Source organism: Sprattus sprattus (genome assembly GCF_963457725.1).
Source record: "Sprattus sprattus genome assembly, chromosome: 6".
Taxonomy (NCBI): domain Eukaryota; kingdom Metazoa; phylum Chordata; class Actinopteri; order Clupeiformes; family Clupeidae; genus Sprattus; species Sprattus sprattus.
In genome coordinates, this window is record NC_137925.1 from 3,467,325 (window position 1) to 3,480,074 (window position 12,750).

General features: G+C 42.6%; 2 protein-coding genes and 1 pseudogene across 3 annotated transcripts in view; all 3 read right to left on the bottom strand.

Moving 5' to 3' along the window:
- On the bottom strand, window positions 1-2,222 carry LOC308366805 (transforming growth factor beta activator LRRC32-like; the record flags this gene model as incomplete). The annotated part of the gene is made up of 2 exons (XM_080840560.1): window positions 1-1,905; window positions 2,079-2,222. The coding sequence occupies 2 exons, from the start codon at window positions 2,220-2,222 to the stop codon at window positions 1-3; spliced, it is 2,049 nt and encodes a 682-aa protein (XP_080696686.1).
- A 1,288-nt stretch (window positions 2,223-3,510) lies between these two features.
- On the bottom strand, window positions 3,511-6,625 carry LOC308366405 (tumor necrosis factor ligand superfamily member 13B-like; annotated as a pseudogene). The gene is made up of 6 exons: window positions 6,178-6,625; window positions 5,959-6,007; window positions 5,740-5,796; window positions 5,390-5,502; window positions 4,565-4,715; window positions 3,511-3,626 (listed from the first exon to the last, which is right to left on the bottom strand). The product of its transcript is annotated as a tumor necrosis factor ligand superfamily member 13B-like (transcript).
- Window positions 6,626-7,981: 1,356 nt separating this feature from the next.
- LOC308366552 (uncharacterized protein) overlaps window positions 7,982-12,750 on the bottom strand; it is a gene marked incomplete at both ends in the record, with an annotated part of 15,080 nt that continues 10,311 nt past the window's right edge. Inside the window, 5 exons of the mRNA XM_080840269.1 lie at window positions 7,982-8,242; window positions 9,044-9,174; window positions 11,141-11,192; window positions 11,356-11,390; window positions 12,747-12,750. The exon at window positions 12,747-12,750 is cut by the window's right edge and continues 173 nt beyond it. Of these exons, the coding sequence (XP_080696395.1) occupies window positions 7,982-8,242; window positions 9,044-9,174; window positions 11,141-11,192; window positions 11,356-11,390; window positions 12,747-12,750 (483 nt within the window). The remainder of the gene's footprint in view (window positions 8,243-9,043; window positions 9,175-11,140; window positions 11,193-11,355; window positions 11,391-12,746) is intronic.

The following is a 12,750-nucleotide window of genomic DNA, read 5'->3' on the forward strand; positions in this document are numbered from 1 at the left end:
CTAATCTGTGACGAGATTCATAAGGGAAATACTGCCAGCACCAAAAATGGAATATTGACCTACAAAATGGCTAGACTTTTTCTTTAGTGCATAACCAAGTACTGCAATGAATAGAACTCCAAACATGCAACACAGAATGATTATATACTGAAGGCCAAAGTCCCTTTTTGTAATTTTATCAAAACACACACTGGTGGAATTCTCTAAAGCATAAAGAGTAATGATGCGTTCATTTTTATGGAAACACTTGGTTCTGTCCAGGTCTGGAATTGTTACGTTGGCCTTATGCAGACGTTGAAGCCAGGTGGTCTGACAACAGTTGAAAGTATTGCCGCTTATGTAAATGATAGATAAATGAGACCTTGTCATATTCTCTAAAGTAGTCAAGCTGTTATTCCTCACGTCCAACTCCGTCAGGGGGGAGCAGGCAGTTGTACTTGGAAGGCTCTTCAGGTTGTTACCAGATACATTCAGGATTCTCAGTTCCTTCATACACGGCAAATCAAATTGCGAATCAGTCACATTATTCTGTCCGATGCTCAGATATTGAAGGGTATTCCGCAAGTCCTTAAGAGCATTTTTGGCAATGGTTAGGTGTTTATTGCCAGCCAGATTGAGGGAGACCAAAGGGCTATTTGCAAATACACCAGGGAGCAAGATCTTTATACCATTTTCCTGGAGGTCTAAGTGCTTTAGTGTTCTGATGTTACTGAAAGACACACATGGCATGTCTGGAGTTAACTCAAAAATTCCAGATGGTTCTGCAGGGCAGGGTCTTACCCTATTACCTTGAAGGGTCATGGTCTCTATCTTAGGAAAAGTATTGGAAAGGATGGGGGACAAATACTTTATGTTATTGTCCTTCAGATTTATGTGACGCAGAGATGGCAACGAGTAGTTATGGAGATCTAACTGACTGTCTTTTCTAAAGGCATTGTTGCTGATATTCTGTAGGCAGTTGTAACTGATGTTAAGGATCTCCAGAGACTGTAGGTCTCTCACCATCGCTAGAGGGAAGGATCTGAAATGGTTGCTGCTCAAGTCCAAGTGAACTACAGGCATGATTTGCCAGTAAGAATATACACTGTCTTCATTCTCGGTTCCGGAATGCTTACTTCTAGTTATGTCCTCATAAAGACGATCTGCTTCTGAGGCAGAGTTTGCTATGTCTATGACACCCAGTCTGTTGTTTTGGAGATGGAGATATTTCAAGTGGTTGTGTTTTGGCAGAATGGGGAAGTAGATAAGATTGTTGTAGCTTAAATCCAGAACTTCTAGACGATACACATTTTCGTTCTCGTGTGTTATGAAGAACTCTATGGAGTTTCTGCTAAGGTTTAAATAAGTCACCTGGTAAAGTTTAAAGTCGCAGATATAAGCCAAATTATTCTGGGCCAAGTTTAGTTTAGTAAGCTTTTTCAGGGGGTTAAAAGTTCCCTCTTCAATTTTTGAAATGAGATTGTTCTCCAAGTTAATGTCTTTCAGGTTTTTGGTGTTTGCGAAAGACTGGGCTGTTAGTTTTGACACAACATTTCCCGCGACTGTCAGGGAAACCAGCGAAGAAGAGTGGCTAAGGTATTGTTTTACCGCCTCCTCGTCCAGCTTGTTCATTGAGATGTCCAGACTTCTCAGGCCGTGAAGGTCTTTGAAGGCTTGACTGTTGTTGATTATGTTGTTGTTTAGCGAGTTGCTTGCCAGGTTCAGGTTGTGGAGCCGGACCAAGCTTTTGAAAGCGTCTTTGTATATAAAACTCAGATGGTTGTAGCTTATATCCAGTCTCTCCAGGAATTGGAGGTTAATTGTTTTGAATTTTTGTATCACGTTGTTTGACAAATCTAGTTCTATCAGCCCCTCATCCAAGCCCAGGGGAACAGAGGAAAGATTCCTGTGGCTCCAGGATGGCCTCTTACATTTAAAAATGCAAAACAGAGAAATATTTTTGTTTAGTTGGCAAAGAAATAAAGAAATAACAATTGCCTTGCATTTCTACAATATTAAAACAAATTATAATCATCTCAGATCAGTTCAACATATATTTTGTTTATTTATTTATTTATTTTTTTAAATATTAACCTTACCTTCAGCCCAGTATGTTTATCCTCCCTATGTTTGTTGAAGAGCCTATATGAATCTCCATACAAAGCCATAAGCATGACAATAATCAGTCTTCGTCCAGCCATTCTCTCTCGTCCCTGACAGGGCAGTCTGTGGTGACTCTGCATGCTGCTAGTCTAGGCTTTTATACTGTTGGATGCTGTTAGGAAAAAAAAACCACTTGACAGGAGGTGTACTCACTGAGGTAATACCTTTATTTGTCAACACATAGGCTGTGACACTAGTGCACGTGGGAATAACAAGAATTGTCACACACACACACACACACTGATAGATAGATAGATAGATAGATAGATAGATAGATAGGAAGTTATACATACAAACATAAATTATGTATATCTACAGATATACAATAACCTTACATGTAATGAAATATGGCTTTTAAAATATCTCAAATGAATGAATGAATGGCCTCAGTGCACTTCAGTTCACTATGTGCAACGGTTTGTAACACTGTTGCAGACTGTTAGCTTCTCATTTGTGAGTGTACGTACTGCTGTGGTCAGAATAATTATGTAACCTCAGTAGTAAACACAGATCCTTTCAGTGAGCTTTCAGTTTACAAACACGTGACACATGTTTTCCTGATCGTCCATCACTATGATTCATCGCGATCACAATAATTATTCCACACCATGGAGCGAAAAATACACAGCACGTACACAGGCTTCCCCCCCCGCAAGCTGGGCAAATCTCTCTTTTGTTTGTTCCTGATATACTGTGCCATCCTGGGACATGGAAACCTCTTTAAAATAGAACGCCAAATAAACACGACACCGTGTTGCCGGTACCGGTGGTTGTGGGATGAAGCCGGAGATAGCAAACAAAGAGACAGAAATAGACCTATTGACAGAATAGCAGGGCAGAAAAAAATCATAAGCTCTGTAGAGACGTGTGTAGGTGTGCATGTGTGCATTTATAGTAAGATGTAAGGCATTACCATCCAGTGTGGAGCACTAACAATGGAACTGTCTAATCAGATCTTTGCTTAAGCCTCAGCTTTGTCTTCTTCTCTTTTTTTTTCTTCTTTCCGGCAAAAATATCTCTTCTCCGTTTGCTCAGTGTGGCATAGTTCAACATCCTGTTTGGGGGAAGCAGTGACAGTGGCCTGTCACTGTACACACTCAGCCTTCCTGGTTTGAGGTTATCGGCTGGTCCCAGAGCCGCGTTTTGTCATCCATCAGCCTGACATTGGGTCTTAGTGATTGCACAGAGAGCAGAGCCTTCAGTATGCCTATTTTTGTCTTGTCAACCGAGTACAATAACACAGGCCCCTTTTTTGGTCAGATGAAAAGAGCACTGTATACTGAAAATCAAGTATGCAGAATATATTCCAGCCCGTTCTGTGGTTGTCAGACAGGACATGTTAGAGGGGGGGGGGGGGGGGTCCTTTGTTTACTGCAGCTGAATGATTCCAAAGAAGGTTGATTCCGTATCCATGGCTACTTGTGTGTGAGGCCGATCAGGAATGACCAACTCCAGCTGGTCGTTGCGATCCAGCTTCACGATCCCTGTTGGGCAGAATATAGTGAAGTACCCGAGGGATGCAACAAAAGCATAGGTCATTTCACTCTCCATTCATGAGCGGTTCCTTCAAAAGGGGTCAGTTTTTCAGCTAAAAATGGGGGTCTCGTGGAGTTCCTTCCCTTTACCATTTTACACTTTACCGTGGTGAGGTCATCGGTGTACAACGCCTTGGCCAAAGTCTGGACCTGACAGCACAGTAGGCACATAGGCTTCTGATAAAAATTACAGTATTTTCTTATAGGCAAATACAGTACAACAAGTTGTTTCCGACTTTCTGCAGCTCATTTGATAGAGTGCCGTCAACTATGTAATCAGTATATATATCTGTACAATATTGTTAATACAGCTTTGGACAAAAGCACCTGCTAAATCAGGAAATGTAAATGTAACAGTTTATATGAGACCAACCAGTACGACAGCAGCTTCAGAATGAGCTGTAGCAGAACTAGCCATCATTGACAGAGCACCAACTGCTTTTAATGGGACTTCTAATACATGGACTTCAGTGATCGGATGGACTGCACAAAATTATTTTTCTACTTTCATGTTGTACAGTTACTGAAATTCAGACTACAGAAACTGTTTCTATGGTCCTTTTCTAGTTTCTTCACAGTTATTTAACCAAACAGATCTATGTAGGAATCTTTTTCATTTCTAAAAGGTTGAAAAATCCTGAAGTTTGCCTTTAGTGGGACTTCTAAAACATGGATGGAGAAGAATCTCTGGGAATTCTTAACACTCCAGCTGCTTGAAACACCTATGTACCAGATGCAAAACATAAGACTCCAATAAAACTTTACTGCATATTGCAAGATGATAGAAGCATAAGTAATAGGCAGCGAGTGGTAGTAAACGAACGACTGTCTCTGCCCTAAACCGTATGGTTCTGTCAGGTGAGCATGTGTTTACCATGTTGGCCCACCTGCGGTGTAACATGTGTTTGCCCTGTTTTCCGTAGGCATCTCCTGGAGGCAGCGGAACAGGTCTCGGTACCCTGTCTCGGTTCCAGACGCATTGGCTGGGTGCTGGCGGATCAGGTGGCCCATAATGGTTCCTTGGTTGTGATACAGAACCTGGAAGATGTAGATGTTTTCATGTGTCATGGTAGTTCTGTTTTCTTTCTAGTACAGCATGAAATTATTTATTTACCCAAAGAGTGCATAGGCACAGCTGATGACAAGTCTTTGTTAGTGGCCACATTTTCAGCTTTCTAATGGCATATCATTGCCGTGTTTACATTTACCCTTAATGTATTCCTAAAACCTGCAAAATATAGATGTCATCTCTCGTCTTTCTTCTGTGTTTTCATTAAACCTTTGTTAGTTATCAGTTGTTCCCAGCTTTAAGAAGCCATGCGAGCAAAGCATTTTCAGTAATAGGTAATGTATTCCCAGTAACTGGCAGTGTGTAAACTATAATATTCAATCTTTCTTTCTTTTTATAAGAAGAAGAATATTCAAGGAGGTACTTGATATGTACTGATCACACCTCTGAAACTGAGATGAAGTGCCATTGCTTCGTCATAACTAAGTATCATGAATCGCTATGGTGACATCTGGTGGCTGGTATAAAAAAGTGTTTTGATTTCACCCATTCATGATTCATTTGGTTTGAACTCCGAACAGCATGAGGCTATCCAATTTCCCTGGACCTCAGCCTATACTGAATGGTTTTGACGGAGTGCAGAGCACGCAACCATAACTTAGAGAACGTGCCAGGGGAAGCAGAGTGGTATCATATACCCTACCTGGCCAAACACCATGAAGTAACTGTCTTCTTGGACGATGATTTTGTTGTCTGATGCAGTGACAGCTGAACCTTGGTGGATGGCAACCGTCCATGGAATTACCGTCACATTACCTAGGTTGTAATATACATGATGAATGATTGTGTGTGTACGTGTTTAGTAGTTTTGGATGCCAAAGAGATTGATACTAAATATTTATTTTTCCTTATTTTCTTCCCACAGTAATGTGTTACACATGTGCAGTAAGTTGTATGTGTGTGTGAGAGGGAAACAAAGAAGGTTTCTGGGTGGTGGGAGTCTGGGATCTGATCATATAATAGAGGCTTTTAATTTTTTATATTTTTTTTTACCTCTCTGTATGGGCTTTTCGTTTGCCATGGCTGTCATCTGCAAGAATGATGCCTGAGCTGAGAGAAAACACTGCTGTCAAAGTGTCACACTGCCTTGTTATAGTGTCTGTTTCAAGCGTTGGACATATGCCCTGCCCCATAAAATAACTTCAAAATCAAAATTTCTCATAAAGCATGACGCATAAATTGCAAACACATGGCCGCGGCGTTGGCACTTACTGGTCCAGACTTCTTGCTCTCGTTTGTTCCGAGGTCTTTTAAACGAATGCTGCCGATGACCCGCCAGTTGTTGGTTTTGTTGTGGGTGTTGGTGGAACGACACAGAATAACCTTTAGTTTTACCCACCACCAATCATGTCATAGCATTAAAAGAAACATCAAGTCCATAAATTCAGAATTCTGCCATCGACAGCTAAACGGAATAATCAACTGACATACCTCCCACATGCTAGACATAAACAGTCCGTAGCTGAACTCTTTCAGTGACCGATGAGCCAAAGGGGAGAGAAGGTCTCTTTTAATTCCGTTGAAATCCGTTTTTAAAACCCTGACCTCCTGGATAAGGACGATGCTCAGACACAAAGTCACTACTGTGACTGAGACGAGAAGAGTGCAATAACTCATAAGTAGGCCTAATCCTGCGGCAAAACCCAGACGTTGCTCGGCGAAAACTGCCAATCTAACCTGCTCTCCTGTCAAATGTGACAAAATCATAAGCCGAGGCAACATTTCCTGTGAGATAAATTAATGCTCAAAAAAAAAAGAGGAACTCTTTCTGTACTTGCTCTTGTAAGCTGCCTGTTACTTCCTCTTTGGTAAAGCGATCCCTATGTTGATGGTTAAGCATGTTTCCTCTATACCTCACAGTAGGGCAATTATGGCACATATTTCAACATCGACACGGCCAACTCCCAATGTGCATTAATTGTCCGACGACACGGAAGTTTAACATATTCAGTCTTGCGACCAAGGATAAATTGGGGTCCAGCCAGAGGTTAGTTTTAGTGTTTGAGCTCGTCAGTCAATGTGACTGTCTGTGGCAATAACACTGTAGGCTACGCACTATTGTCAAAATAAAACCAGCCGTCGTGATCTACACGCACAATTTGTAGAATTAGAACCACATTTAAAAAAAAAAGATCTATATTTCAACCTTAGAGGAAATATATATTTGTTGTTGACAGATAACTGGACATGGGCAGAAATGCGCAGACATGTGTCCAACCTGGCCCCCATTGCACAGATGAATTCAACTTTTCAGAGACATCCAAAACACAAGTGAAACACCCTCTGAGGATAACATTAGATTACAAATGAAAACGTATTTAATGTCATTGAGTCCATTCACAGCAAAAGTATATCCTATTTTATGTACATATATACAAAGTGTAGTGTAAAGGAGAACAATAACTTCTAGGAGTCGGTTAGTCCTTCAGATACACCCTTAAGTCACTGTAACTGTGTAGAAGAGTCCCATTAGTGCAAACGTGTTGGCCTGCACAGTTTTCATGATGGCAGACGTTCAGGTCAAGCAGAATGGTAGTATTGGGTGGGCAAAGAGACTTGATTCTGTTCCGACTGTCGCTACAAACAAGGCATGGAGTGTGTTTTGTATGAGAATGAGTGTTTGTCTGTGTGTTTGTGTGAGAATGAGTGTGTCTGTGTGTATTTTTGTGTGCAAGTTCAGAAGACCTGGATTAAAGTGATCACTTTTTCGGAAACTGTTCAGTGTGCAAGCTGTATAGGCTTACACATTTGGTAGTCCTCCAGAGGATACCTTGCCCAGGGCACGGTGTCGGTTTGCCATTGTGCAGTGAGTATGTGTGAGTGTTTTCCTGTGTCATGTGTGTGTATATATGTGATTTTCTTCACTGGTATGTGTATGTGCGTTCAAGGTTGTTCTGTGCGTATTTGTGCCCTCTAGTCAGCATGTTGAACAATATGACGGTGTGGTGGTCAAGTTTACTATCAATAAGTGACTGTTCGTGCTCAATGCCCATTTTTGGCCCAATTAACTGTGTTTGGTCAAGGTGGTGTACATACAGTACACCCTCAATGTGTGTGTGTGTGTGTGTGTGTGTGTCTGTGTCTGTGTCTGTGTGTGTGTGTGTGTGTGTGCCGCGGTGCCCATCTATGCTTGTCCGGCGGTAGGGATATCCCCCAGCCGCACGCTGCCCAGGAAGGTGGTGTACACCTGTGTGTGTGTGTGTGTGTGTGTGTGTGTGTGTGTGTGTGTGGGTGTTTATGCTTGTCCGGCGGGAGGGATATCCCCCAGCCGCACACTGCCCAGGAAGGTGGTGTGGTCAGTCATGCTGATCAGCGTGTCCTCGTACACCATGCGGATGGAGATGCGCTGGCGCGCGCGCAGCAGGCTCACGCCGGCCGTGTAGCACGTGTTGAACTTGCGCTGGCCCGTCTCGATGCTGCAGGTGCAGCGCAGGAACGGCGTGCGGTCCACCAGCACCTCGTAGCTGGCAATGTCCGTGAAGTTAAGGTAGTAAATCTAGGGAAAGGAGAGACAGCGCAGAATGGATGGATGGGAGAGAGAGAATAGAGAGAGAGAGAGAGAGAGAGATGAAGAAGAAGAAGAAAGGAGAGACAGCGCAGAAGGATGGGAGAGAGAGAGAGAGAGAGAGAGAGAGAGAGAGAGATGAAGAAGTGAAAGAGAGTGATGGCGAAAAAAGGATGGAGAACAAAGAGAATAAGGGAGAGATGAAGAGGGTGATAAAAAGTGACAGAAAGACAGATTGAGAGAGAGATATGGCATTAGTTGGAGAAAGAGTTAGAGAGATGAGATAATGAGAGCGATGAGTGAAACAGAGGGCGTGAGAGAGAAACAGAGAGATGCGGAGAAGGGTGGGAGCATAACAACAAATACCAAAAAAACTAAAATGTGTTTTCAATGTAGTGATTCATTGGTTGTCATGTCCATTCAAGTTTCACTCCATCACGGCAGCTGATGGCTTTCATTCACACCACATTGGAATTCAATCAAGCAATTTGGAAGCTAAATCCAATCCATCTCCAATGCCGTGCAGAAGCCAAATGTACTGACTGGACCCCCCTCCCAACAGTCACGTGTGAATGTTTAACTATGTAGCAATTCTACGCTGTGGCTGTTTGGAAGACCTTGGCTGGACCCCAATTGTGTTTAAATGACAGGCGACTGCTTATTCTCTGACAAGGAGAACACAGACACAAAATTGACATGCAAGGAGAGAGAGAGAGAGAGCGAGAGAGAGAGCAAGAGAGAGGGCGAGAGAGAGAGAGCGCGCGCGAGAGAGAGACCTAGATTCATACTCACTTCTACCTGACTATAGATGAAGTAGATGCCATCCACCAGGACCTCCAGCTCGCCGGAGCGTGAGTGCATCTTGAAGACCTTGTGATGCACGGAGATCATCTTCCAGTTTTTCAGGACGCCCTCTGAAAGATCTCAGTGTGAGAAAAGGGCTGTCACTCAACACCGGTCAGCAGCGCAGCACGCAAAACACACAATTCAATGCAGCTCTTTCAACACACACACACACACACACACACACTGGCCCCAGGGATGACGCACTGCATGGAGGTGCCAATGGCAGACATGGCCCAGTAAAGCCAAGCCAAGCTAAGCTAAGCTAAGCTAAACTAAGCTAAGCTAAGCTAAACTAAGCTAAGCTAAGCTAAGCGCAATGCTACTCAACACAGCTTGTGCAAACTCAACGCTAACTTGCCCAGCTAAGCTAAGCTAACTAAGCGCAATGCTACTCAACACAGCTTGTACAAACTCAACGCTAACTTGCACTAGCCAGGCTCACAGCAAAGATTACTCGTCACATCAAAGTGGAACTGAAATGAATTGGCGTCACACATGTACACTACACACTGTGGCACATCACATAGTAAAACATCCTAATGATGAGGTCTAGAAAAATCACACTGCAGGGTGTAAAGCATTCGTATTATTTCCAATCGTGTATCCCAGACAGCATAACCCATTTGTAATTGTGTTACCTTTAAACTGTATATCCAAATTACTTTAGCCTTTCACTGAGCCTCTTTGGTAATTCTTACTGACAGATCACAACCACTGATTCATGTTGGCCCCTTAAGATCACAAGATACTTTGTCCTATGCACTAAGGGTGCTGACACTGCTCACACAATGGAATCATTTATGGTGTAACTGATTTATTGTCAACACCTGATTTTTATTTAATGCCTGATACCTGGTAGCCTGGCCATTGCCAGCCTGTGACTCCATTTCATTCCGTCTTTCAGTCTGGGCCAACCCAATGCATTTTGGTTTCCGAGATCGGCGGGTGCTTATCTTGAGGTTTAAAATCATTGGAGTTCCCTTAACCAATCAGCAACGTTTAGTAAGCATTCGGTAGATTAAACTCTTCCCAAAGCCAGTTGGGAGAAGAGCTACGACGTCCTTTCCAATCATAAAACTTACAAGAAAATACTCTTGTTCTCCTTTTAATTTTCTGATGTTCTCGAGAGTTGAGACAACTTTTCCGATAGCTTTTCGTGTCTTTTCCTCCAAGGCGAGTTTTGCGTCACAGCTCTGAACTGTTCGCTGATTGGTCCTGCAAAATTTTGAGTTCTGGAGACGATTGTCAATGGGGTTAGGCCAGACTGAGTATGAGCTTGAAATCAATTCAGGCGGAAATACGTAGGCTGGTGTCACCAGGCTAGATACCTGGTATCCCCCTAACAGAAATGTCCTCTTAAGGACCAAAATATTATTTTGAGTTGAACAAAGAAAAAATGCAATGGAAATAAACCCAGCAAGCACACGATTGTCAACACTGGCCAGCTTGGCACTAAAAACATCAACACGTTGGTCTGAACATTACGATCTAAACATGCTACAATTTATGCTCTGATCAGCCAAACCCAATCCTGATCGGCACCTCCCATCCAAACCCCAACAGATCTAGCCTGGCACACATTTATACACTCAGTGAAGAGCATGTTCTCCATGAAATACGCTGATCCAAACAAGTGTCAATCAGATCCTTCCGTTCAACACTTTGGTGCAAATTTTGACCATTCGAACAGAAAACCCTTGAAATTCGCATAAAATCCTCTAAATTGAGGGGGTGGATTATCTCACAATTTCGCATAGGATGTAATGCAACTAAGGTTGATGGAAATATGTTTATTTAGACCAAATTGCATTTCTGATTAAGAAGCCCTGGCAGCCTCAAGTTTTAAACCCACAGCTGTTCACAACTCCTGAATTGAATAAGAGAGCGTCCATTTTTTTATTACACAACTTAACTTTGATTGCATAATACAGTGGCTGGAGACGCACACAGACTCGCACTTCTTTTAGCCGGATTTACATAAATGTGCTTTAAATATGCAAACCCAGCTAGAGAGACAGCATGCATCAGGGATTTGACTCTTACCTTCTCTAACTTGGATGGTTGTTTCCTGGCCCTGCAAATGCACCACAGCAGGCTGCAAAACCACAAGGGATATTAAATGAAGCACAGCCTTTCAAGTCCTGTTCACCACTAAAATAACCCACAACATCACCACAGATAAACTGTGTATGTGTGTGTGTGTGTGTGTGTGTGTGTGTGTGTGTGTACACTGCATGTGGGTTTAGTTTAGTATATACCTGGAATTCTTTTATTTTGCTCTTGTCCACAGCACCTGCAAAACACAAGCATGTTTAAACAATTACTGCGTTCACTGTAAAGCTTTAAAGTGAAATGAAAAGATGGAGTCTTAAAAAGAAACTCTCCTTCGTGAGAAAACAAAGGAAAGGTGAAGTGTGCGTTGAATGTATTCATCTCAGTGACTTCCCACTCAGTCATGTCAGATAAGGGTGATGGTAATGGTGTCTGACATCTTATTGGCTAATACCAAATGGGAACGTTACTGCCAAACATTGCCTGTACAGCTCATATGATTAATGTCTGCCCTTTCATTGTATGGGTATTAAATGGAAAAACTATTCAGCAAAATAGTCCAAAAGTTCTGCCCACTGTGAGAGGGTCCGAGTAGACCCTACAGAGTGATGTTCTCGATGACTTACAAAGGGTTTGGTGTTTCTCTCTATATGTGGAAATAACTTCTGTGTGTATGTCCCCCCCAAACCCCCGCCCCCGCCCCCCCTGCATCCGTTCTATCCGGACCCGTTGCCATTCATCCTCCTTTTTTACATCGGAAGACGTGCCTTCCCTGGAAAGTTTTTATATTCCCAGAGCCAAATATAAACCATGAATGAATCATTGTGGAAAACACCCACAACTGATATATGCCTGCTACAACCAAAGAGATTGACAGCAGAAACACCACATGTTGCTGAGTCTAGGCATAACACGTTGTTCGATGTTGATGTTAGCTACCATGCTAACCACAATTATGTTTGACTTTCTAAGCAATGCGCTGGACTGGCCTCAACCCGTTTCTTTGGAATAATGAAATCATTCAGGCCCCTAGAAAACATCATACTGTAATCACAATTCCTGCATGTATGCTATGTAAGATGAGTGTTCCTACTGCCTTGTGTTGTCTACTGTTTTCACTCTTATTGTTTGTTTGGTTTGTAAACCATTTAGATTATTTGGCCCTTACAGCATGACCACAATGATGCATGTCTCTGACATCCTTATGAACATACCGTGCCCCCTCGGCAACACAAACACAGTGCATGTCATCAAGATGGGCAAACCAACCCCATACACAACTCTGGAAAAAGTGTTTGGGCATTTGTTTCACACTATTATTCTTTCATTCTGCAGCAGTGTGCCAATATATTTAGATTTTAAACAATCTCTTGTACATACTTTGTAGGCGGTTGATTGATAAGCAAAACATTTCTAGAAACATTGTTGTTTCAAATGTCCCTATGCGTTTTGCAGTACAGTATATAGCAAAACAGTACTCTATATATGCCCCCACAGACACACAGTGCTTCTCGGTTCAGGGTGGGCAGACCAACCAACCCCCCCATCTGCTAATTCTGTTCCTTGGTGTCTGTGAATGTTCAGGTGAGGTCCTTACCTGC